The sequence below is a fragment of the Marmota flaviventris genome, chromosome 8, assembly GCF_047511675.1.
Source record: "Marmota flaviventris isolate mMarFla1 chromosome 8, mMarFla1.hap1, whole genome shotgun sequence".
In the NCBI taxonomy this organism is placed as follows: Eukaryota; Metazoa; Chordata; class Mammalia; order Rodentia; family Sciuridae; genus Marmota; species Marmota flaviventris.
The window spans coordinates 12,107,859-12,131,864 of NC_092505.1; the positions used below are offsets into that span (position 1 = coordinate 12,107,859).

Sequence of the window (24,006 nt, forward strand, 5' to 3'; positions counted from 1 at the left end):
TAGTTCTTCATCTATAAATTGGTCACCTGGGCCTCTTCCAGATGAGTATTTCTATTTCAAATTTTAAGTTCCTACCATGTATGTGGCAGAACTTGTTATCAAGAGCTTAAGTTCTTTCCATTCATTATTCAGGTGTGATGTCTGGCTGCAGGTGTTTCCTTACTCCGTACGTTGAGGGATGGGGGATCTAAATGAGGGGAAGATGGGAGAGGGTTACCTGGGAGGGTGGACGTCAACTGCCATCCTCCCTTGAGTATTGAAGCAGGAGATGTGGTGTTTAGGCAGGAGACATGGCCTGTCCTGGTGGCACAGGTGCCTGTGTAGCTGTGGTATCTGGGTGCCCTTTTACCATGGGCAAAACACCAGCTCCCTCAATGTCTAAAAGCTCCTCATTTACACTGAGCTCTGCATACAAAGCAGAAAGCATGTTTTGGGTCAAGACAGCAGCTACTTATCAAACGGTGCCAGGCACTTTAGAGGACAAAGAAATGACGCTAAAGGGCCAAGATTTTGAAACTTCCTTTATAGTCTTGTAGGATCAATTTTTTTAAGGAAAGAAGAATATAAAAGATAATATTTTTTAGGCTAGGTATAGAAAAATTGTACTTGAAATTAGGGTAATGTATTATGAAAGAATTTTGCAGAAAACCTCTATGAAAATATATGAGTATACACACATAAAGGTACACCTGTTGGAGGCAATGGCGACTTCAGCACACCCATGTCCTGCACTCATGGAAACGTGTATCTGCTTTTGCCTATATCTGTACTGTATACAGATAGAATCCTATAGTCCCCACTCCAGCATGTCTGGCTTCCTTTTCTCAGTGTTGCGTATGTGAACTTTCTCCTTATACCAGTAGGTGGTTATGGATTTATTGTGTGACTGTACCACATTTTCATCTGTTCTGTGGATGGACAACTGGACACTTTCTAGTTTTGCCCTTTATAAATTATTACTATGCATATTCTGGTTGCATTAATTCTTGTGAGCATGTGAAAATGTTTTTGTTGGGTGTTTACGCCGAGTGCATTTTCTGGGTCTCAAGGTGTCCATATATTCAACTGTAGCAGATTACGCCCAACAGTTTTGCAAAGCCCTTGTACCCACTTAATCTGTAACCAGCAGAACATAAGGCTTCTGGTTGCTTCAGATCTTGGCCAATGTGGAAAGATTTTAGTTTTTTCTTGTTTTTTAGAAAATCATCTCCATCAATTATTTTTCCATCTGAGCTGTTTCTTCCCCCTAAAACAACAACCAAACAAAAAAGTGGAGAAAAATAAACCCACTTAACAAAATACCTGCTTCATGCTGAGATGCTAAAAGTTCCTAAGGTCAAACATGGTGCATGGTCCCAGGCAGGAGCAAGCTGGGTAGTTTCATTGTATGTGGGATGGTTTGGACTCTGTTTTTCATGTGTCATTTCAAAGTGATATGTAAGAAAAAGGTGTAAGATGATGACCTTAAAGAGAATATAAGTATTAAAAACTTGAAGCAAATTTAATAGTTAAAGATGAGACTCATGTGTAGATGTGCGTCCCCGCCCCCACCCCTAGATTTCTCAACCTGCAGGTGTTTACCTGTGGCTCCCAGTGTCTTCATGTCCTCCCACTCTGTCCTCACAAAGTGATTCCATTTGCTTTGTCAGCCGGTTCTTCTGCTCTTCCTTTGTAATAGTGTCTAGATGATTGAAATTTCTTTATCCACTGGTGAATCTTTTTTTTTTTTAAATTAACATAACCATTGCTGGATTATTTAGGTTTGTCCAATATGAGGTGGCTTTATTGCTAGACACCATTTTAAATATTTGTTGCTGTTTCTTTGGTGGAATACACAATGGCAGAGATTTAGAAATAAAACAGATAGCTATAATGATGACTTAACTAAAATTTCTGTTACTTACCAGCTGGTGGAGTCCTGTGAGTAGAATTTTATTTGCGAGCTATCTCTCCAATGAGTTAGTAAACTGAAACAGTATGGTAAAGAAAAAAAAATAATGTTAGTGGCTACTTAGTACTGCAGTGGCCAAACAGACCTTTATTTAAGTGCGCTAACTTCTGGTGTGCTAACTTTTGAGCAATTATTAAACTTCTGTGCTTAAGGAAATACTTGGAAAGGTCTAGTACATCCTCACAAATACTCATTGATTGTTCCTAAAGAATCATTAAGTTATTATGCATGAGCTGCCTCTCCAAAACTGTTCTGACTTTTGCCCTTCAGATCATCCCTGACTTACACAAATCCCACTTTGAGGTCATCTGGGTATCAACCAACATCTTAATGTTCTTTCTGAATAGCACTGCTGGGTGCCTGTTACTTGAGGATATCTCCCTAGGGCCCCTTAAGACAGTATTGCTTCTGGTGCCTTGAGCATCTTCCTCAACTCTGGTTTTATGCTTAACACGGGAGTAGAGCCTTTGAATTTGAGGTACCATGGGCAGTGATGTCCCCTGACCTCCAACCATCGCTTATAACCATCTGGTCCTCTCTGGAAACTGATTTTGCCCTCTGGACTCCAAAGTGTGTAGAAGTCGCACAGGCACAAGTGAGTTCCATAAATCCACGGGGTCGGCAGACATGGCAGCTTCATTCAGACTGGCCCTTGGAGAGCGGTGATGGGGAGGTGTGAACAGAGACTGACTTTCATTGATTCCTTGAAGGAGGAGGTCAGGTCTGCCCTCCCTATGGGGTGTCTAGACCCGACACCTTGAGCAAGTGCTGCTTCTCTGGATGTGCACTGTTGGTTTCTGTTCACTTCCTAAGAGGTGGCTCTTCCTTCCTGCACCCTCCCCCAAACAGACCACCAGCCAGACGGAGCTTGAGAACTGGATCACCGCCATCCACTCTGCGTGCGCAGCCGCGGTCGCCAGACACCATCACAAAGAGGACACGCTCCGGCTCCTGAAGTCGGAGATCAAAAAACTGGAACAGAAGATTGACATGGATGAAAAGATGAAGAAAATGGGCGAGATGCAGCTGTCTTCCGTCACAGACTCAAAGAAGAAGAAAACTATATTAGATCAGGTAACCTTTCTTCCATGTATAGACCCAGGCAAACTCGTCAGTCCTCACAATTTTTCTTTCTTTTTTTTTTTTTTTGCTGCCTCAGAGTCATGAAAAGTCCTGGGTTATCTGCTTGTCAGCCTGTCATCCAGGCTGCTAAATTCTTTATTGTGACTGTCAGTTTTCTCCACCCTTTGTTCACAGTTGATTGTTATGAGCTAAAGGGAACAATATTACATTGAATGGAAGACAGGAATCTAATAGAGGCACCTCCCAACTCCCTCCATGGCATGTGATTCTAGGGGTCTGTGTAATTAGAAAGTCGGCAGTTTCTTTCCCCACTTGGAGAGGTTGACTTGGAGCTCAGCTGTGGTGGGGACTAGTTTCTGGCTCTTCAGTAAATGAGAATTCTAAATTTGGAAAGGTGAAGTGTGTTTTCAAAAATGTGTGCAGACATCCCTCATTCTTCACGGGGGCTTGGTTCCAGGATCCCTGGAGATAACCAAGTCTGCAGATGCTCGGGTACCTTATATAACATGGGGTCATATTTGCCTGCAACTGATGTACATCCTCCCTTATAATTTTAAAGCATCACCAGATTAGGATGATACCAAATACAATGTAAATGTTATGAGATAATTATTACATTATGTAGGTAACTGTAATATTCAGTGACTAATGAAAAAAAGTTTGTACATATTCACTACAGATGCAGTTTTTTTTGATCCATGGATGGTTGATTCTACAGTTGTGGAGCCCAATGATAAAGAGGGGCACTGTATATAATTGCTATATGGGCATAGGTATTACTTCGTGCTAAAAAGGAAAGTTTTGGTAGAATAAACAAGGATGTTTTTGCCTTATATTCAGGTATTTTAAAATCAATGATAGCCACCTGGTGGTGCTTTGAAATCTAGTCTTAATGCTTAGGTAATAACCATGGGAATAAGTAATATTTAAGTAGTTGATGACATGAGCCAGCCCATGCCTTTCACATCTCTCTCCTATTCTTTCTATTACTGGATGAAACACACACACACACACACACACACACACACACACACACACACACATTAAGATAAAGTATACATAACATAAAATTAACCATTTTTAAGTAAACAGTGGCAGCCAGCACATGCATGATGTTCTGCAACCACCTCCTCTTTCTAGTTCCCAAACTTTTTTTTTCACCCCAAATGGAAACCCCACACCTGATTTACTCCCCTCCACCTCTGACATTCTGTAAATGGATTTGCCTATTGGAGATGTTTCATATGAATAGAATTGCAAACTATGTGACTTTTGTGTCTGGCTTCTTTTCACTTAGCATAATGTTTTAGAGATTGATTCATATGATAGTGTACATTAGCATTTAATTCATTTTTTTTCCTCAAATATTATTCCACGGTGCATACATCACAATTTCTTTATCCACCCATCCACTGAAGGACATCTGAACCATTTACAACTTTTTGCTATTGTGAATCATGTCACCATGAGCATGTGTATACATTGGCACTGTACTTTAGGTTGAGGTGAAAAAGTAGACATCAAGCATTGTTCATTAACTGGACCGTCATCAACAGCACAGAGCCTTCACTACCTGTCTGACCCTGTACTTATTCTTGTGTTATTTTCCTTAAATATTACATCCATAGGCTGGGTTTTTTTTTGCCACTTTGAAAAATGAAGGACCATGCAGTGGTTGGCGCTGCATGTCCCAGAATCTGAACTTCTTTTGCATTTCACCTCCTGTCCTCTGCTCAATACCTCCCACCTCCTTCTAAAGCTCTTGGTCTCTTTGCCTCTGACTTTTAATTCACTTCAGTTTTCTTCTCTTGTTCTCATGGAAAGCCACCTCTTGATAAAGCAAGTCCCTACATTTTTACTCCTATCTTGGGTGTATAGTCTAGATTTTGGAGGTGACAGACCCCCCCCCCCCCCATGCCCTTAAACATGAGATCTAGGGTAGGAGAATCACAGAGCAGCTAATAATATACTTTCTGGCTTGTCATACTGAAGTTGTGGCTAATAGATCTTTGCAGAAAAAAACACATTTTAAACCTGAAGGTACCTGACGTTTACCCCTTAGGATTATAATTAGGACTTTTACAACACATAGATTTGTAAGATTTGTATAGAATCGAGTTGTTAATGCTTGTTTCCCTTTTTCTCACTTTGTCTTTTCCCATATTGTCACTACTATAGATCTTTGTTTGGGAGCAAAATCTTGAACAGTTCCAAATGGACCTATTTCGTTTCCGCTGTTATTTAGCTAGCCTCCAAGGTGGGGAGCTGCCAAACCCCAAAAGGCTACTCGCTTTTGCAAGTCGACCAACGAAAGTGGCAATGGGACGCCTCGGAATCTTTTCTGTATCATCTTTTCATGCCCTGGTGAGTAGAAGCTAATAAATTTTTGAAAAATGTTCATCTGGATGCTCAGTCCTAAACAGGACCAGACAGGAGTCTCAAGGGTTTTGCTAGTTTACTGCTGTGTGTGGATTTCTGACATGCCCTCCCTTTTCGAACTTTCATTTGAACCTATTCAGAAATTTATTACTTGAGCCTCTCTTGATGCAGCCTAAACTTTTTTTTTTTTTTTTTTTTTTTTTTTTTGCGGTGCTGGGAATTGATCCAAGGGCATTGCTCATGCTGGGCAAACACTTTTATGCTCAGCATCCTCAGACCCTGAAAGGGTGCTATCTTAGGAGATGTCCACCGTACTATTTATTGGTGGCTCTTGTTATTTTAGGTAGTATTGGCTTTTGAACCCAAATACGTATTTATTTGAATCTAATAGAAATGCTGAGTGGTGGGCTTTCTTTCATGCATAAAGGCTTTCTCTTTCTCTCTGTCTTATTCATATACACATTCATCATATTATTGAGCACAGATATCTTTGGAATTCTCCATTTATTTTTATCACCCATGGCCGTAAATACCGGATATGCTGGAGAAAGGCAAAGAACTTCCGTGATATACTAACTGAACATATTTATTGCTCGAGGAAGGGAATTTTCATGTGACCTCCAGAGCAGCAGATTGTCTAGTTGTGTTGTGTGTTTATAATCTGTAATTTCATGTACTTGCTAAATTGCAAACAGCTTTATGTACTTTTGGCTCCTTTCTGTTGGGGGAAAAAAATCACTGCAAGTAACATGCTTTTAGCCTACCAGTTCGACACCCACTTAAAATGTACTGCACCTTAGTACATTTGCTATGGAATTAAATGTTAAGTTTCAGGTTCCAGAAACTGCTTTGGAAAACCTTAGCTGGGCTGCTCTTGTCTTGCCATGTCAGCTGTACCCTCAATTGAATTCAGAGCTGTAATTCAGTCAGAGGCGTTTGTGTTCTTTATAAATAGATTAGCGTCATCATTCAGATAATTAGGGGTAGATTTACATTTTTAAAGAAGTCTTAAACCAATTTCTGGACTTATTAAAACTGGCATCCTGATTTGTTCTGCTAATTACCGCTCTGCTCTCGGCCTTCCTGCCTACCTCCTCTCTATGTAGCTATTACATCTTTTTTTTTTTTTTTTAAGCAATAGTGGTATAAGTGCTATAATGAATAAGTCTTGCAAACAGTTCTCAGTTTATGGCATGACCTAGGTTGGTTTCTTTGAGTTTGTTCTTCAAAAAAAGTGGATGAGAATTCTTTTTTACCTCCTTGTCAGAAGGCCCTCATCCAGGGAGCGTTTTTTACTGAGAGCTTCTGGTGTCAGAGCGTCCACAAAGCTCCCTCCCTTTTACTGTGGATTGATGAAATTTGGAGAAAATAACTTTACATTCTACCAAAACTTGTATGCTTTAATTATTTTCTTCCATGCCATTGGAGCTAACCTCTAGGAGATGGACAAAGTGAAAGGCACTGTTTTCCTGCTCTGTAATTTATCTTAAGACCTCATTTCCTCCACCTCAGGGTTTGTGACCTGTGTGTCCTTTTCTTTGGGTGGCAAGCTATTAAAATTTGGCCTAAGCATAACAGAGTTAGTGAGATTTTTTTTGTCAGTAATGTTAAAGAAAGATATTTAATTCCCTGTTCCTTTTTTCTTGCCAGTTGCTCCAGTGTCACAAATCTCGGTGCTTATGTGTCCTTGCCAACTTTCTTTTTCATGAGGAGTTTCACTTGAGACAGATCCAGTTAGGTGGCTCTGTTGGGTCTCTGTTCCTGCTCCCTGTGTTAGCTCCTAGGGAGCTTCCTGGGCAGGGAATTTTTCACTCCGGATTTTGGACCCTTATTTCATCCCTCTTCTTTTTGTCATCTGACCCCAGGGATCTCCCTCCCGACTCCACCCCCAGTCAAAACATTCTTCAATTTAGCCTTTGTCCTGAAGTGTTTTTTTTTTTTTTTCTCTCTCTCTTTTTAAGTTAGGGTGGTGGGAGAAGGGGTGGCAGGGCAACAGGGCCAGGGGAGGGTTTGGAGCTACAATGGAAGCCCCATTCACTGGAACAGCTTCTCTCAATGCTGAGTGATTTGCTGTAATTAACTGAAGGGTCCCCGCTGTACTCTTTGAAAAAAGGTTATCATTGTTCTTGTTTGCACAGATGAGCTGAATGATAGAGTAATCAGGTGCTGGCCACAAAGGGAGCCTTTGTCTGGGCAGATCATTGAGAAACTGTTGAGCTCTGTCCCAGTGTTCTTCTGCCAGCCTTTTTTCTACGTCCCTTTGCTCATTTGGAGTCGTTATTGTCTTGAGGGTAGTGGTTACTTTTGTGATGTACAGGGCTCCAGTAGTTGTGAATAGTTGCTATAGGAACATTCAAACAGACTAGACTAAATGGTCAGCTGGCCACTCAGAATATCTGTAGGTGTTTTAATTTCTCCTTCATGCTCTTTTTATTCCCTAAAGTTGGAGGAGTTATTTTTGGACATCACCAAGCTACTTGCCCTTTGACCTCTATTTATGTAGTCAATCAACATTTGATGTCTGCCTGGCACACGTCAGTTACTATCTTTTTTGTTGTTGTTGTTGTTGTTACTGGGGATTGAACCCAGAGGTTCTTAACCACTGTGCCCCATCCCCAGCCCTTTTTATATTTTTATTTAGAGACAGAGTTTCACTGAGTTGCTTAGGGCCTTGTTAAATTGCTGAGGCTGGCTTGGAACAACCTTTCTGTCTCAGCCTTCCGAGCGGCTGGGATTCCAGGTGTGCATCACTGCACCTGGCCAGTTAGTGTCTTTATGATGAGGGTTATAGCATTAAGTAGCACAAAGGCCGTCTCCAATTGTTCATATGGGAGAGTTGGATAAGAAATAAGTGCATGCAGTTTTGGATATGTGGAAGTAAACAGCATAACAGATATTCATACATTCATCCCTCAGTGTCTGCCGAGGAAGGTTCCAGGATCTGGGAATGCTCAAGTCCCTTATAAAAATGATGTAGTGTTTGCATGTAACCTACCATATACCTGCTGCCCATTCTCCCATATACTTTAAATCATCTTTAGATGACTTATAATACCTACTGCAATGTAAATGCTATGTAAATAATTGTCATACTGGATTACTTAGGGAATGATAATGAGGAGGAAAGTCCAGACATAATGTTTAGTGCAGGTGAAATATTTTTCCTGAATAGTTTCTTTCTTTCTCCCCCCACCCCTTTTTAACCCAAGGGCACTTTACCACTGAGACATGTCCCAGCCCTATTTATTTATTTATTTTAAAATTTTGAGACAGGGTCTCACCAAATTGCTTAGGGTCTTGCTAAGTTGCTGAGGCTGGCTTTGCATTTGCAATCCTCCTGCTTCAACCTCCTAAGTCACTGGAATTACAGGTGTGCGCCACCATGCCCGGCATTTCTGAGTATTTCCAATGTGAGGTTGATTGAATTCATGGATACAGGAGGTTGACTCTATAGTACATATGTGAATCTGAACCTGGATTTTCCTGTTTATAAGTAGTTATAGAAACATGAGATCAAACAGGATTTTTTTTTCTCTAGAATTTTAAAATTTAGAGCCATTTATTCAGTTTACCTTTGTTTACCTTTAACATGGAGTGTGGTGAAAATAGGGCAGAGAAAATTTTTCCATATTTAATGGTGCTTTTTGTTTTGCAAGTTTTGTTCCCCAGAACACCTCCAGAATTACCTTAGACTGAGATGAAAGCTCGCACTGGTGTCTTGGCTACCATGTTTCTAATGCCACCATCTGGGCTTTTCACGTGCCAACCTGGGGACATGCAAGCTCTCTGCACTTAATCTTCCTGTTTTCATTTAGGACCAAAAAACATCTCCCTCACACCCAGCAGAGAAGCTGTTTTGACTTGCTTTTAGCACACGTGGGGTCCGCTTGCCAGTCTCCTTGTGGGTTTTCTGTGTCTGAAGACCCCTCAGAGGTGTGCCAGGTTGCCAATGTGCTGTCTCATCCCCAGCTGCTGCCAGCTGGCATCTGTCCTGTGGGAGCCACCCCCATGGGATTGAGACTAGTGGGTTCCAAGATCCCTCCAGCAGTGAAGGAGGGGTGGTTTCAATTCAAGTCTGACTCGCTAGACCTGCCACGCCCTTCTTTGAAAGGAGAGCCTGTGGGTGGCCTGCTGAGACCTGTTGGCAGAGGTTCCGTGAAGTTCCTGGGACTCTGCTCACGACCTGTAGGATAAAGGTCAAGCCTGGAGGTTCTGCCTGGAAGGACTTTAGGGCATCTTCAGTGAGATTTCCCCGGATCAATAATCACAGTGGGAGTTTTAAATTTGGGGTGTTCCCTCCTGAAATGTCTCTCTGGGTGGCTGGTACCTCGCAAATATCTTCTTTAAAAAAAGAAAAACAATGCAAGTTTTATTTCCTGTTCACCTAAACTTAGAACATGTAAGTTCTGGAAATCAGGACTGTGGCTTCACCTTCTTCAATAACACGGCTCCCTTCTTTCTTATTCTGCCATTTTGAGAAGAGTTGCACCTGACATTCTAGATAACCCCATGAATGACAGACAGCCCCCTTCTTTTGAGGACCATCACTGGAAGCTGCAAAGAGTTTTTCTACTTATGTCCCATTGACTGGGAACCTAGTCACAAGGCCGTGGCCTGCTCAAGGCAAGCAAGTCAAGTTTGACTTCCTGGTCATGTGCTCAAGTAGATTTGGGGTTCTCTGGCTGAGGGAGAAAAGACAACAGGCACTTGGAGGGGGGCAATCTCACTTGCCTAATTTTATATTCTGGGAGAGCTAAAAGAGGAGATTTAATATGGAATCACAGGAACCAAAGTCTGCTGTCTTTCTGCTAGTTTTGCTGACCTTCAGCACCATTTTTCTTTAGAATGCAGAAATAGCTCTGTAGCATTTGGGGAGACTCTGTAGAAAGCATGGCTCATTAAACTGGATGCTGTAGTTCAAACCTGTGACCAGAAGGACATCTGTTCTTGGAAACAACATATATTATTTTATGACTCTTTTATATATCTTTGCTGATGATTTCATAGAGTGGTCGGGTCTGCCAACCTTTCATTTCCATTTTGAATCCATGAACAGCCTGAAAGTTCCCATGTGTGTGAGTCGTGGATAGACGCTTTGAGCAGGGGGGTCATTGCTGACCGCTAAGAGGGAGGAAGGGTTTTGAAGGGCAGGACTAAGTTGGGACCTCAAGGAACAGGTGGCCATCCTGACAGATCTCTTATGCCACTTGTCCTTGCTATCATTAGGTGGCAGCCCGTACAGGTGAAACTGGAGTGAGAAGACGTACTCAGGCCATGTCCAGATCTGCTAGCAAGAGAAGGAGCAGGTTTTCTTCTCTTTGGGGTCTGGACACTACCTCCAAAAAGAAGCAGGGACGCCCCAGCATCAATCAGGTAAGTTCCAGAGTGGACGGAAAGGAAACCTGCAGATGGCTTCTGTGGCCACCTTGATGGGAGATGTGTGTTGTTCCTTTATTGACACTGAGTGCTACTTACAACCAACTAGTTGACATGAAGTTAGTCATGGAGACACTTTTAATAGATAATGTACACCCATAACATTGAACTCTGCTATTAGTCTATCTCCCACCTGCATCCTCTCCAAAATTATAGACCTACTGAAAGTGCACAATTCATCTTGAGTCTTCAGAAAAAAAGCAGGGCTTAATGAGGAAGCCAAACGGGCACCTAAGGACAGGCTAGTTCAGCTGCCAGTGGTGCAGGCTCCAAGGCAGGCTTCGGGGTGATTGGATTGTCTCTTTGCCGTTGACTTTCTGGGGTTGACATGGAGTGGGCACTTTTCTGCTTTTGGGAATGAGGAGCCAGGAATCTGAGAGTGCACACTTACCACTGTGACCCCTCCTACTCAGGGACAAGGGGTGGAAAGGGATCTCAGCCCAACCTGGATGGGTGCCGTGTGGGCCCCCTCGTAGCCATACACTGTGGCCCTGTTCTTCCCCACTGATCTTGTTGCTTTACTAGCCAAGGCCACTTTAGATTTTAAGGACTATAGGACCCTGAGTATTTATAGTCTTTTTGGAAGAAGGAGAACATCTGATTCCTGATGGATAAGAGGCATCAAACATTTGGGAAGTCATGACCAGAATGCCTATGTGACACATTCCCACTGTGCCCTTACACAAAGTGGGAGGACCTTGGCTGGCTTGATAGGAGGATTCCCTTAAGAACAAAGTTTGAAAGGAGCTAAATCCTGATAGCTGATGTGGCCAACCAGCAGTGGAGATGGAGCCTGCAGGAGACCAGATGAGCAGAAGATGAGGGACTGTGAGCCTGAAGGATTTTCAGTTTGCTCTGTGGTCTTTGAGGAGAGAGTACATTGAGTTTGCTCCCATGGGCTTTGCTCTTATATGAATCTGAAAAATAAACTGGAAGTCAGTGGCTTATCAGAACAGTCACACAAGATTTTGATAGTTCTCTATAAGCTTGCAAGAGTAGGATATGAACAATCAGCGTTTCACCCATCCTTTTGGGAAACTTGGGTGTCGTTTGGCCTCCATCCTGTGTCATTACAAATGATTCACTCAGACCTGCTATACATATGGGTCAGGAACTCCCAGTTGGACTTGTGTTTGATCAAAGTTCTTAATTCATGTGGTTCTGCTTTTTTGGCTCCAGGTTGTTGGAGCTCATTGCTCTTGAAATATGGGATTGGATTTAAATAAATTTGAGAGAATGTTCTCAGTTTTTTTCCCTCCATATCAAAAGGACAATGTAATGTCTTATAAATAATTCTTGTTTAAAAACTCTTTTTTAAGAAAAAATATTTTTTCTTAAAGTAAGAGTTTTTAAAAACTTCCTGCTTAGCCATGAACATTCTGATAGAAATTTGCTCGTGATCTAGTACTTTGAAAGAGAAAAAATGTACATGTTTCTGTAGTCTACCTATGCACTGGAGGAAAAGCTTATTCTTAATCATGTCCCAAATTATCCTGATGATACTTGCTTATTTTAGAGCCAATACATAAAATTCCTTGTGTCCATGTGTTGGGGTATTGACTACCTAGTGGTATTGGTACCCTATTGTGGTTTTCATGGTATCTTTAAGTTAGCAGGATTCATTAAATTTCAAAGAATAGACAGTTCTCTATTTAAAAAAAAATTTTTTTTCTGCCATTTTGCAGTAACAAACTATAAATATCTTCTCGGGTCTTACTTCAGAAAGTAATAAAAGTAAACATTATTCTTTGTAAATACCTGATCAGGTATATAAGGCAGAATTCATTCATTGTGAATGAATCTAGTTATTTTGCTTTACAAGTTTATTTTCTTCAGATTTAGAGACAAATTATCCAGATCTAAAAGCAATTTATTTTTGTTTTGTTTGTGTTTGAATGGTTAAAGGTGTGGGAACATGGCTTTCACAATCTGGTACCATAAATGTGTTACTTGCTTTGGGATTTGGTGTAGGAGTATCTGAAAATTACTGTTATGTTCTTTCATAACCTTGTCCATTGTCCATGCTTCATTCGCCCCATTGCCCGGGTTTCTTCTGAAGATGATACTTTTGTATGTGCAGGTGTTTGGAGAGGGAACTGACGCTGTAAAGAAATCTTTAGAGGGAATATTTGATGACATTGTTCCAGATGGCAAGGTAAAAATAAACACGTGTTCCTTTTCTAAAAGTACCACGAGTACATCAACATGTGCACGATGCATGGTTTCTCGGGCTACTAAAATTAAGTAGACTCAATATGAAAAACTGAAATAATCAGTTTTTTTGAAAAGTTATATAACAGGCCAATGAGCGATGGAAAATCATTTCATGTTTAAAACTTGTCGATAAGAACATTCTCCTGCTGACATAACATTTTCCAGACTTATCATTTGATGTGAAAGTTTCCGACTAGAATATGAGAGGAAATTTGAGTTCTGAGTTAGCTGAATATTTTATGTCATTGCTAATTCCTTTTTATGTACAACTTCTATTCCCAGGAGGTAAGTTCTTATTGCCCTCACTCTGCCCACACATGCTATTTTGCTTCCATTAATTCCAAAGAAATGTTCTGATAGTATGTTCTTTTTAAAAAATGCATCTGCCTCCCAAGTCAAGTATTCAATTAAAGATTCACAGACTTGGTTTAACCTTGCACTTGGGTTTAATAGGGACTTTTAAACGGCTCTGATTGAAAGTCCATAAAGGTATTGATTCCCCCCGGCCACATTTTTCCACTTCTAAATAAATGGACATCTCTAGTTTTCAAGACCCTAGTAGTCATACCAATGGCCTCTTTGGGGGTTTTGGTGTTGAGGACATTACCTTGGTAAGGTTCTCTGGTTCTCTGACTTCGGATGATGGAATTCAGCTCTGGGTTGCCAAGCAGTGTCAGCAGTGGCATGGCCCCATATTCTAGAAGGAGCCAAGCCTCAGAAACCAGAGTGCAGTGGAGAGTTCTGGCTCTAGGCGGGAAAGAGAGTAAAGTGACAGCAGGTGGCTTTTCTTTCTTTTGTACTCAAGCAGTTTGTGGATTATGACATACTGGGAATACAACTAGGCCAGGTGTGATGGTGCACACCTCTAATACCAGTAGCTTGGAGGCTGAGGCAGGAAGATCACAGGTTCAAAGCCAGCTTCAGCAATTGAGCGAGGCTGTAAGCAACCTAGTGAGACTCTGTCTCTAAATAATATATGAAAATGGCTGGGGATGTGGCTCAGTGGCTAAGCACTGTTGAGTTCAATTTCTGCTACCAAAAAAAAAAAAAAAAATTCCAATCAGGGTCCTCTCATTGAGCATCGGTATTTGTTGTGCCTCTCTGTAACACAAGCATGGTTTTTACATATTTAGTTGGTTTATGGTTTACATATTTAGTTGGTTTATGGTTTTACATATTTAGTTGGTCAGCTCTGATTGGCCAACTCATCTAACACATTTTTACATATTTTTAAGGATGGTACATCCTCTCCCACACAGAGAAGGTGGAAACCAAAGGTTTTTTTCTTTGAATTTCTGTTTAGCTTTCTGGATTTTCCAACTTTCCAGGACACCTCTGTATTTATCCCACTTTGTGGATAGCATGCCTCATTCTCAAAGAGCAGTTTAGCTGCAAAACTTGGGCTAATCCAGTGCTAAGGGGCACTTTTTTGATGTGGCACGTGGGAGCAGCATTGGAAGATTCCAATTATAGTTAATGGGATGTAGTCAAGTTGATTGCTTTTTGACAGCTCTTTCCCTGGGGTCCAACTTATCTGTGAAAGCAACAATGTTCAAAGACAGAAATTATCTTCTGCAACTGGGCTTAGTTTAGTGGCCTTTACTGAAACATTTCCCCCATCCTTGGATCCTTTTTATGTATGGAAATCATTATGTTACCACCTCTCAGCCTGTATTTGGAAATTTGTTCCTTCTTGTAATTTTCTGATATGGTCTTGTTCTTGGTAATTTGTAGACATGTATTTACCCACCAGTGGCCTGGTTATAAACAATAATGAAGGCATGCTACTTGGCATATAAACTGTTGATATCATGTTTACATTGCTGAAATCTAACATAATTCATTCCTTCATTATTTCACTGGGTTCCTAACATTTCATCAACCTCTGGAGCATTTTCTAATTCAGCTTTTTAGTGTGAAGTTTAATGTAGCTGTTGAATGATACTTTGCTCCAGACACTCCAGCGCTTGGTGGTCCTCCCCAATCCTCAGGCTTAACTGGATAGTGGGCAGAGTGGTGGGGTGGAGCCATAGGGGGCAGAGCCTTAGGGGCAAAGCCATAGGGGAGGAGCCACAGGGGGCAGAGCGGTGGGGGGGCAGAGCCATCTCAGTGGCCTTTAGGAGGTTGCTATGAGGCCCCTCCTCTAATCTTAGGAGTTCATCTCGAAAGTAAAGCTCTCCCTTTCCCAGAATTGTCCAAGGATTATACAGAAACAACATTACCTATCATTATGTAATGCTGGAACATTATCTTTATGAACACGTTCCCTTGAGGCATCATTGTTGCTTTGAAGTATAAATTTCACGTGGCACGTATTCTTAATTGAAGTTTTTGGCCCAAAACTTAAAATGTTTTTGTGGAAGAAATAATAGCAATAAAGTTGAACTGATTAGGTGGCCTGTTTCTTTCTTCCAAATTTCAGTACTTACTTATTCATGTCTTGCTTGACTTTGAATGCCTGGGGCCAAGTTCTTCCTGCCCTGCTCCAGACAATGCTCCTTTCTCAATAGTTTCTCTCTCACCAAGGGTTCCCCTGCCTCCCACCACTGCCACCTCTTCTGCCCTGGGCTGACTTCCTGGCACTAGATAATCCCTGTGTGCAAAATCTGGGGCCTTGGGATGTGAGAGGCTGACAGCTGCAGCTCTGCTGACCTGACTTCTTATTACAGAGGGAGAAAGAAGTGGTCTTACCCAGTGTCCACCAGCACAATCCTGACTGTGACATTTGGGTCCACGAATATTTCAGTCCTTCCTGGTTCTGTCTGCCCAATAATCAGCCAGCTCTGACCGTCGTCCAGCCAGGTGACACTGCACGGGACACCCTGGAGCTCATCTGCAAGGTATGGAGCTACTTTAGATTGTTTCCCTGAGAAAAGCAGAATGAAGCAAAGGACTCTTCTAAGGTACATATGGAAACTTGGTCGTATAGAAGGAGGCAGCACTTAAAACCCGTTTCCATTTCATTTCAGAGCTGCCTTTTGCCTGCCTTTAGGATGATATGCATAATAATCTTGGAGGAACTTCCCCTCTGGGAGGGAAGGAACTCTTCTAACTTCTTTCAAAATGTGTGTGTTTTTTGCAATATTACATCCTTATATTTTGGAAAATCTAAGAACAAGACAGCACATCACCGTGCTATTCAGGACCTTATTTACAAAATTCAAAAATAACCACAGTAAACATTTCAATGTTCGTTCTTCTATTTTTTTTCCTACACATACACATATTTAGTAAGGTCATATTACGGATACTGTTTTGTGCCTGCCCTATAGTCAGCAATTGATACATCATAGGCATCTTGAAAGAAGAGAAAAACTAAAGGGAGTGTAAGTTTGACCTCTGTGCTGGGAAATTCTTAATGTGAACACAGAATTAGCCTGTTGTGGGTCTGTTGGCTTGTTTTTGTTTTTGATTGAACTCCATTCCTCACCTTTCACCTTAAGCTATAGAAATACCTTTTTCAAGGTGAACCTGGTTTCATTTTTTTCCCCCCTGGAGAACAACCAGATGAATACCCTTGAGTGAGGGCATTATGTGCCTCTTTTTATTTTTACCAAAGCAACAGCTTCGAGATGGTTTTATTGAGTAGTCACATCAGGTCTAAAAAAGAGCAGTTACTTGCCCATTTTACAGGTGGAGAAAGGGAGTCTCGGAGAGCCTCGGTACCTTGCCTGAGCTCATGTCACTCTCAGATGCAAGGGAGAGACTGAGCCTAGTGGGTGCTCCAAACCTGGGAGTTTCCCGGTGTGCTACTGGGCAGTCACAAAAACTCTTAAGAACCTGGGTCACTCTTCAGCAAGGACAGTCCATAAGACTCAGAAGAATCCAGAGTATATTCTCAGGAGAGTGGATTAGTATTTACTGGGACTAAAAAAGGGCAAGCAGAAAACACTTCTATCATTCTATTCTCAAAAAAGTTGAACGGATGAGACGTCTTCATTCAATCCTCAATTTGTAAATATTGAATAACTTTCACTCACAAAGAACCTTTGTAGTTCTATGATCAATGTATGTGTTTTTAAAGAAACAAATTAAGAGAACCCTTTTAAGGAGAAAATATGGCTCTTCCTATGAGTGGGGGAAATGTAACAGTCCAGTGCAAATAAGGCTTTCAAGTAGTCTTGTGTGGAGGGCAAGTGGAACAGACACTGGTTTCAGGACAAGCTAAAATCAGCCCCATGTAGATGTTAAAAATAAATTTTGTCACCTTACGCATACTTTGATGGCTTCATGTAAGTGAGTTCTAACTTTTAAAGATAATGACATCTGTTCATAATTGTTCATTTTAATTTTTTAGCAAAATTGGCTTATTGAGGATTTCTGCATTCTTTTATTTATAGAAGCACAGTTCTTTAACTAGCTCTTAATATTCTGCAGAGCTGTGGGAGTTATTCTCAGATCTGTAGCTGAAGGTGTTAGAAGCAGGACTCTGGACTTTTTTGTAGAAGCCAAAGCCTGGGAGGTGTTTGCAGGGCATAGCATGGACTTGCAGTGATCTGTGCTCATCGTCTTTAGACTCCACCAGGAATCAAAGATTAAGCCATGCTTTTCTGGCAACCATTGATTGCTTGGAAACTGATCAGTGAGAAGAGCAATGAATGATTGGCCCAATTTTAGATACTTTTCAAGCTTTACCTTTGGTAAAAACTAAGACAATGAAAGATGACATTTTAACTGCCAGTTTGTCTTCCTCTATAAGATATTTATTTCTGCCACTTGAATATTTCTGATGGCATCATTAAGGTACAAGTCCCTTTCTCCAACAATAAAAGGCTGTCCTGCAATTATTCCCCAAGTCTTCATTTCTTTTCCCCAAACCTACAAACAAAAACAAAGAACATGCTGTGGAACAAGTGTACATGTCATGAATTTAAAAATGTAAAACTTTTACAGTACACTTTAAGAAACTGAAGCTCCCTGGAAAATTATCTATGGAGGATAAATTATATCGTGTGCTTGGAGCCAGGTGTCTTCTAAAGCTTGCCTCTTCTTTGGAAAACACTTTATTGTAATTAGTGGAACCGATTTGATTCTTAAGAGGGAAAGAGATAATGGGGGAACAGTGCCACATGTTATTAATGATCTGATCTAATGGTGAGTGGGGTTTTTTGTTGTTGTTTTGTTTTTGAAGGAGGGATTGAAAGCAAAGATGCTTATAAGAATGCATGTCTTTATTTCATTATTATCATGCTCAATGTTGGCAATGGATGCTTCCTCTAATATTTAATAATCAATCTCTTTCTTCTGTCTCTTGCATTCAGCTCATTCTCTTTCCTATTCTCTCTGATCCACATCATTTCCCATCAGTTTGCCATCTGCCATCTGATCACCAGTCAAGTTCTGGTATAGTAAATGTTTCAAGATCTACATTTCATGTTATAGATGCTACTTGAATGATTGTTATTAAATATAACAGGTAACCATGTGGGCCTAGAAGTGGATTTATTTGGATTATTGCAATTATAAAGATAATTGCAAAAAATTCTCTCATTCATATTCACTGATATTATTCATGTGTGACATGGTGTCTGTTTTATTTCTTGCTTTCACTATGTTGGTCTGTGGCTCTGGATATCCTAAAAATGATTGGCATTTAAAAAATAAAAGGTCGCTTGAAAGGCAAAGGAAAATATCTTTGGAAATTCTGCAGTAGCACCTTGCATATTCTGTGTGTGCATGGATTTCTGTGTTCAGTAACTGCATGTTTATATGTTTCCCAGACCAGTTTCACTGAAACGAAGGGAAGTGGAAGAGCAAAACATGATGGGTTAGAAGATCCATAACAATACATTCTTACTTATTTTAATGGCTAGCACTGTTTACAGAAACGTCTACATTGTGTTTTGCTATTTCATTCTTTGAATGAGTTGTAGTAAGATACTGATTTTAAAAAATTATTCCAACTAAACTAAAATTGCTCTGCAATACTATTTATTTTATGGTATAATTTGCAGCTGCCTTGCCTGAAAATGAATCCAGTGCTCTCTAAGTAACTCAAGAAAATGTACATTGGGAAACAAATTTGTACTATTTAAATTATTTCCAAACTGAATTTCTCTTGTTAGGATATTTTTTCTTGAACGTTTAATAAGCCTAAAGCAGGTCACATATTTGAATCACAATCCTAAAATATTCATTCACATTTGGAATTCTTTTTGCACAAAGACGTGTTGTGAACATGGTTGGTTATTTGCCTTGATATTGAGGAGCACAAAATCCTTCTGGAGATTTCTGATGACCTGATTTAATTAGTTCATTAGGATTCATTCTTTATTTTAAACCAGCCGTGACTACAAGGGTTCATAATTCAGAAACTTTTATCAAAGTGAGAAGATGCACTGGAATATTAATCCAGCATCCTGTTTTTAGAATAACCTTTTACAGGCCAAATGAAGGGTTCTTAGGCTTCAAGTAAAACCATTATATTGGATAGTGGGGTGGGGGTGGGGGGTGGTTGTGTAGCAAGAATCACCCTTATTACCATTGCTCTATTTATCGTGCTTTTGCTGTCTGTGCTGTATTGCGCAGCTTATGTGAATTAACACACCAGCATTTAACCTTCTCTGTATCAGTGTAGAGGTGCTGCGGGCATGCTAGCATTTGGGGGTGGGGGGTGATGAGGATCTGTACTCTGCACTGGGGCTACCTGAAGCTCTCTGGACTCTGACAGTGGTCAGACTCTCCCTCACACTGAGGTTCCAGATACCAGGGTCTTACTAGGAGAGGCTGCTCTTTGGGTCTGAAGGTGGCCTGTGTATGTGGCAGCCTCATGAAGAGTGTCCACAGAATCCTTAATTACTGATATCAAATACATTTCCCAGTGGATTTGTCCCTGTTCCTAAGACCCCATGAAACTTCATTTGTATTCCTTCCACCTCGGCCTGGAATAGACTGGGACCTAGACCTTTAGCGTCTCATTGATGATTTCATTGAAGACCTGGGCAGATGGGAAGCATATGCCACTCTTCTGTCTTATGGAAAAAAACATTTTTTGTTTATCACCCTAAATAGTATGATTTCTTTTTGCTGTCTATTTGTCTTGGTATCTCTCCCACAAGCAGTAGGTAGCGCTCTTCAAACTTCTCTGTCTTATATTTCCCTGGGTTTATCCATCCCCGATTATTGCCTTTGGCATCAACAGTCCTGGGTCTGTCTGACAATAGCATCCGGTATCAAATACAGATTGCAACAGGATGCAAACCAGGTGGCTGAAAATGGGCAGCTGAATGGCACTTGTGTTCAGCTCAATGGGCTTCAAACTCGCATGATACCTAGGAATGGGATACAGACTGGGGTTCTCAGGAATCACCAATAGAAAGAGTCTTTATCATCCTTCTTAGTGTACAGGGGCAGCTGATTTCCACTTTCCAGAAATGTGCTTTAGGAATATTATAGGGTACCTGTCTTACATGTGTGTTTATATTTACAAAGCTAAACCACCACTCCTTTTCTGCTCACCCCTTCTCCCAGCCATGCACACTGCGGAGAACTGCGGGTTTTTTTTTTTTTTTTTTTTTATTAATTTCTGTATTCTCAGTACTTCACACCATGTCTGGCACACTTACAAGATTTGATTAAGTGAATGTGATTAAAATAAGTGTTGGAATGCTGTTTATCCAGCCTTGAAATACATATTTTTGTGTGTATCTATATCTAGATATACATAGGTATACATATATACACACACACACACATATATATGCATAGACACATTTTTACACATTTGGAAGAGGGATGGTGGGGTAAGTGGGGAGCCTGTAGAACCAGTTAAAATTAGTTTAAAATTAAAATTAGTTTCATTTATTTTGAATAATTCTCATCTGTAGAGCTTTAAGTATAAGTGATTTTTATTTATTTGATGAAAAATCTCAGATTCCTATAAAGTAAGAGAATAATGTGATGAGTCACAGTGATAAGTCACAGTCTGGATTGTTTTAGAAGCAAATCCCATACATCCCATCCTTCATCTCTTAGTACTTTAGGATGTATCTTTAAAAGATATGACACTTAAAAACATTGCTCCATGTAAACATGTTCTCTATGGCAATGTATTTTCACACTGCCAAGTAAAATTTTGAAGAGCGTTTTTTTTTTCCTCTGATATCTTCTTAACTGTGTCTTGGGAATTATTTATACAATATGTTATCATTATTTCTTTTTTTATAAAAATTAATTCAAGGATGACTTTTTAGATAGAGAAAATCCATTGACCCATCCTGAACCAAAAGAGAAGCCCTGGAATTTCAGTCCTTAACTGTGGGAGGATACTTTTCCTCCATCAAGTAATTTGGTGTGCTTCCAGAGTGGGACACATGCCTATTGCACTGACCCAGAGGGAGTCTCACTGGGGAATAGTGCATCCGACTGAATCCAAATGCCTATATTCACACTGACACACTTGCAAACAAATGGTTAATAACTGTCCACCTCCTTCCACCTGGTTAAAAAACCAACTTTGCCTGGGCCCAGATTTTTTTTCTTTTGTGATACATATTTCTTTCTTCTCACTCTTCTTTAATCACCCCATGTACATGTGAAACTATGTCTGGGGGCCTCTTTGGTAGTTTTTGCTGAAAACCAGTGATAAACAGTGCAGTGAATCAAATAGAAGTGACGATGTGACTCGTTTGGTTCTATGAAATCCTGTGATACTCATGGAATTTTACTAATGAGTTCAAGGAACAGTAATGTTCATTCTGAGTTTGGAATGCAAACCTTAAAAGAAATATAGAAATGTCGCCCTCTCTGCAGTAACAAATCTCTTTTGTTCTTGGGAGGCGTGATCACATGTTGGCGGGCACCTAGTCATTCCTATTTCCTACTGAACAGACGTTTTCTTCTCTTTTTGTCCCAGACACATCAACTGGATCATTCTGCTCATTACCTGCGTCTGAAATTTCTAATAGAAAACAAAATGCAGTTCTACATCCCGCAGCCCGAGGAGGACATTTATGAGCTGGTAATGTTTATGACTGTTGTCCAAGCACATTCTGTAGGAGATTATTTTCATATTATCTGCGCACTTGTGTTAATTGCAGCTGATGGAGAGGAACAGAGTTGTAGAATAAATGAGCTTTATCGGGAGCTCTGAAGTTGGTGGCAGTGGCCTTACGTAGCACAGAGTTTCCAGAGTAGAAATGCTACCTCTGCTTGTCTGAGTTGCATTGCTGTGCCATTGTGAGACACTGAAATCCAGAGCCACCTCTGGGAATTTTAACCCCTATTACCAAGTCTCCTGGCAGCATTGATGGTCTTCTATTTTCAGTTGTAACTCTGAAATCAACTGGCTGTTGTCAGAATAAAAGCTCTAACTCCAGTTTTCTGTGACTTCCACATGCATAGCAAGACCAAAGGGTCAAATCTTGTGGGTGAAAAAAGCTGCCATCTCATTGTGTGTCCCAACCTGTTGGAATTCTGTTCAGGCAGATTCCTGGGGACAGTTGTGTGTTTTCACAGGACATGAATTCTGAACCAGACCTGGCTTTCTATATCAGTCCTACTGCATACTGACATTTGGACTTGGCAAAGTAGTGAGATGACCGTACTTCATATCTGGGGTTTAACAAAGATTAGAGAGAATGACTCATATAGTAGATGCTAATGGTTGTTATTCTAATAAACTGGTGACAAGTTCCTTTTTCTAGCTGGGTAGTGCATTTTTTTAGTTCCAGTAAAGAATGATTTGGGGAGCAAGGAGCCTCCCTTTTGGAGATCTTTCTGCTTGGTGTGTACTCACTCAGTCATCCCTCTGGGGGCCCACTGCTGCCTGCCGTGCATATGTGAATGGTACTAGGAGGACTTCAGACTTCACCAGAGACTGGAACTGAAAATATAAACCCAATGTTCTCTTTTTGGAAAGGGGAAGAAGCATAATTTAAAAATTAGTGATGTTTTAAGGCAACTTTATTGGGGTATACTTTACATGTAATGAAACTCTCACGGGTTTTCAGCACACGATTTGATGAGTTTTGACAAATGTATACAGTCATGTCTCCACACCTCAATCATAATTCGGAACATTTCTGTCATCCTAAAAGGTTACCTGGGGTCACTTTAAGTGTTTTTAAGGATACATAAAAGAGGGTGTGCTTTTGTAACAATCTTGTCATGTTATGCAATAGAAGAGGATCAAAATGAGTCCATTTTTAGCCATCACTTAATAAGTGTTGATAGAAGAAGCTACATTCAACAGAGAGTAGCTGATCTATTCTTTCTCTGATGTGAAGACAAGCCCAGTATTTGTGCTTTATGAATAGAGAAAGGAATGTCTGTTTCCTTCCTTAAAAAAGGGAAACATCAGCTGGGCATGGTGACATGCACCTGTAGTTCCAATGACTCTGGAAATTAAGGCAGGAGGATCACTTGAGCCAAGGAGTTCGAGGGCAGCCTGGGAAACAGCAAGACACTGTCTCAACCTTGCCCTCCATTCCCAGATAAACCCCCAAAAGGGAAATGCCTTGCTGATAACCTTGGAATAGCTAATAGGGTGAACACTTTGTATCCTGGAGGTTAGAGAATTGTTCCCATCCTAAATTACAGAGATTATACCTTGCTAATTACCATGTCCTATACACACAAAGAGCTGGTGTGAGAGATGTTATTTTGAAATTTTATTGATTTATTTTATTTTTACGTCTTGGCTATTGTATGGTATTATTCAACATAGAAGACTAAGGTGTGCCAGGTTTAGTCTGTTTGGATCTACAATTGCTCTGTACATGTTATAATTTAAAAAATAAATAAATAAATCTGAAGTCAGGTGTGGTGATGCATGCCTGTAATCCCAGCAGCTCAGGAGTCAGGCAGGAGGATTGGAGTTCAAAGTCACCCTCAGCAACTGAGCAAGGTCCTAAGCAACTCAGCAAGAACCTGTCTCTAAATAAAAATATAAAAGTGGCTGAGGATATGACCCAGAGGTTAAGTGCCCCTGAGTTCAATCCCTA

At 40.6% G+C, this 24,006-nt stretch overlaps 1 protein-coding gene across 11 annotated transcripts in view; it reads left to right on the forward strand.

Annotated features, from left to right (window-relative positions):
* Window positions 1-24,006, forward strand: part of Tiam1 (TIAM Rac1 associated GEF 1) — a 366,772-nt gene that overhangs the window by 272,988 nt on the left and 69,778 nt on the right. For all 11 annotated transcript variants that reach the window (XM_071615093.1, XM_071615094.1, XM_071615092.1 and 8 more), the window contains 6 exons: window positions 2,801-3,025; window positions 5,213-5,398; window positions 10,640-10,786; window positions 12,930-13,004; window positions 15,733-15,903; window positions 21,918-22,022. In XM_071615093.1, the coding sequence (XP_071471194.1) occupies window positions 2,801-3,025; window positions 5,213-5,398; window positions 10,640-10,786; window positions 12,930-13,004; window positions 15,733-15,903; window positions 21,918-22,022 (909 nt within the window). The remainder of the gene's footprint in view (window positions 1-2,800; window positions 3,026-5,212; window positions 5,399-10,639; window positions 10,787-12,929; window positions 13,005-15,732; window positions 15,904-21,917; window positions 22,023-24,006) is intronic.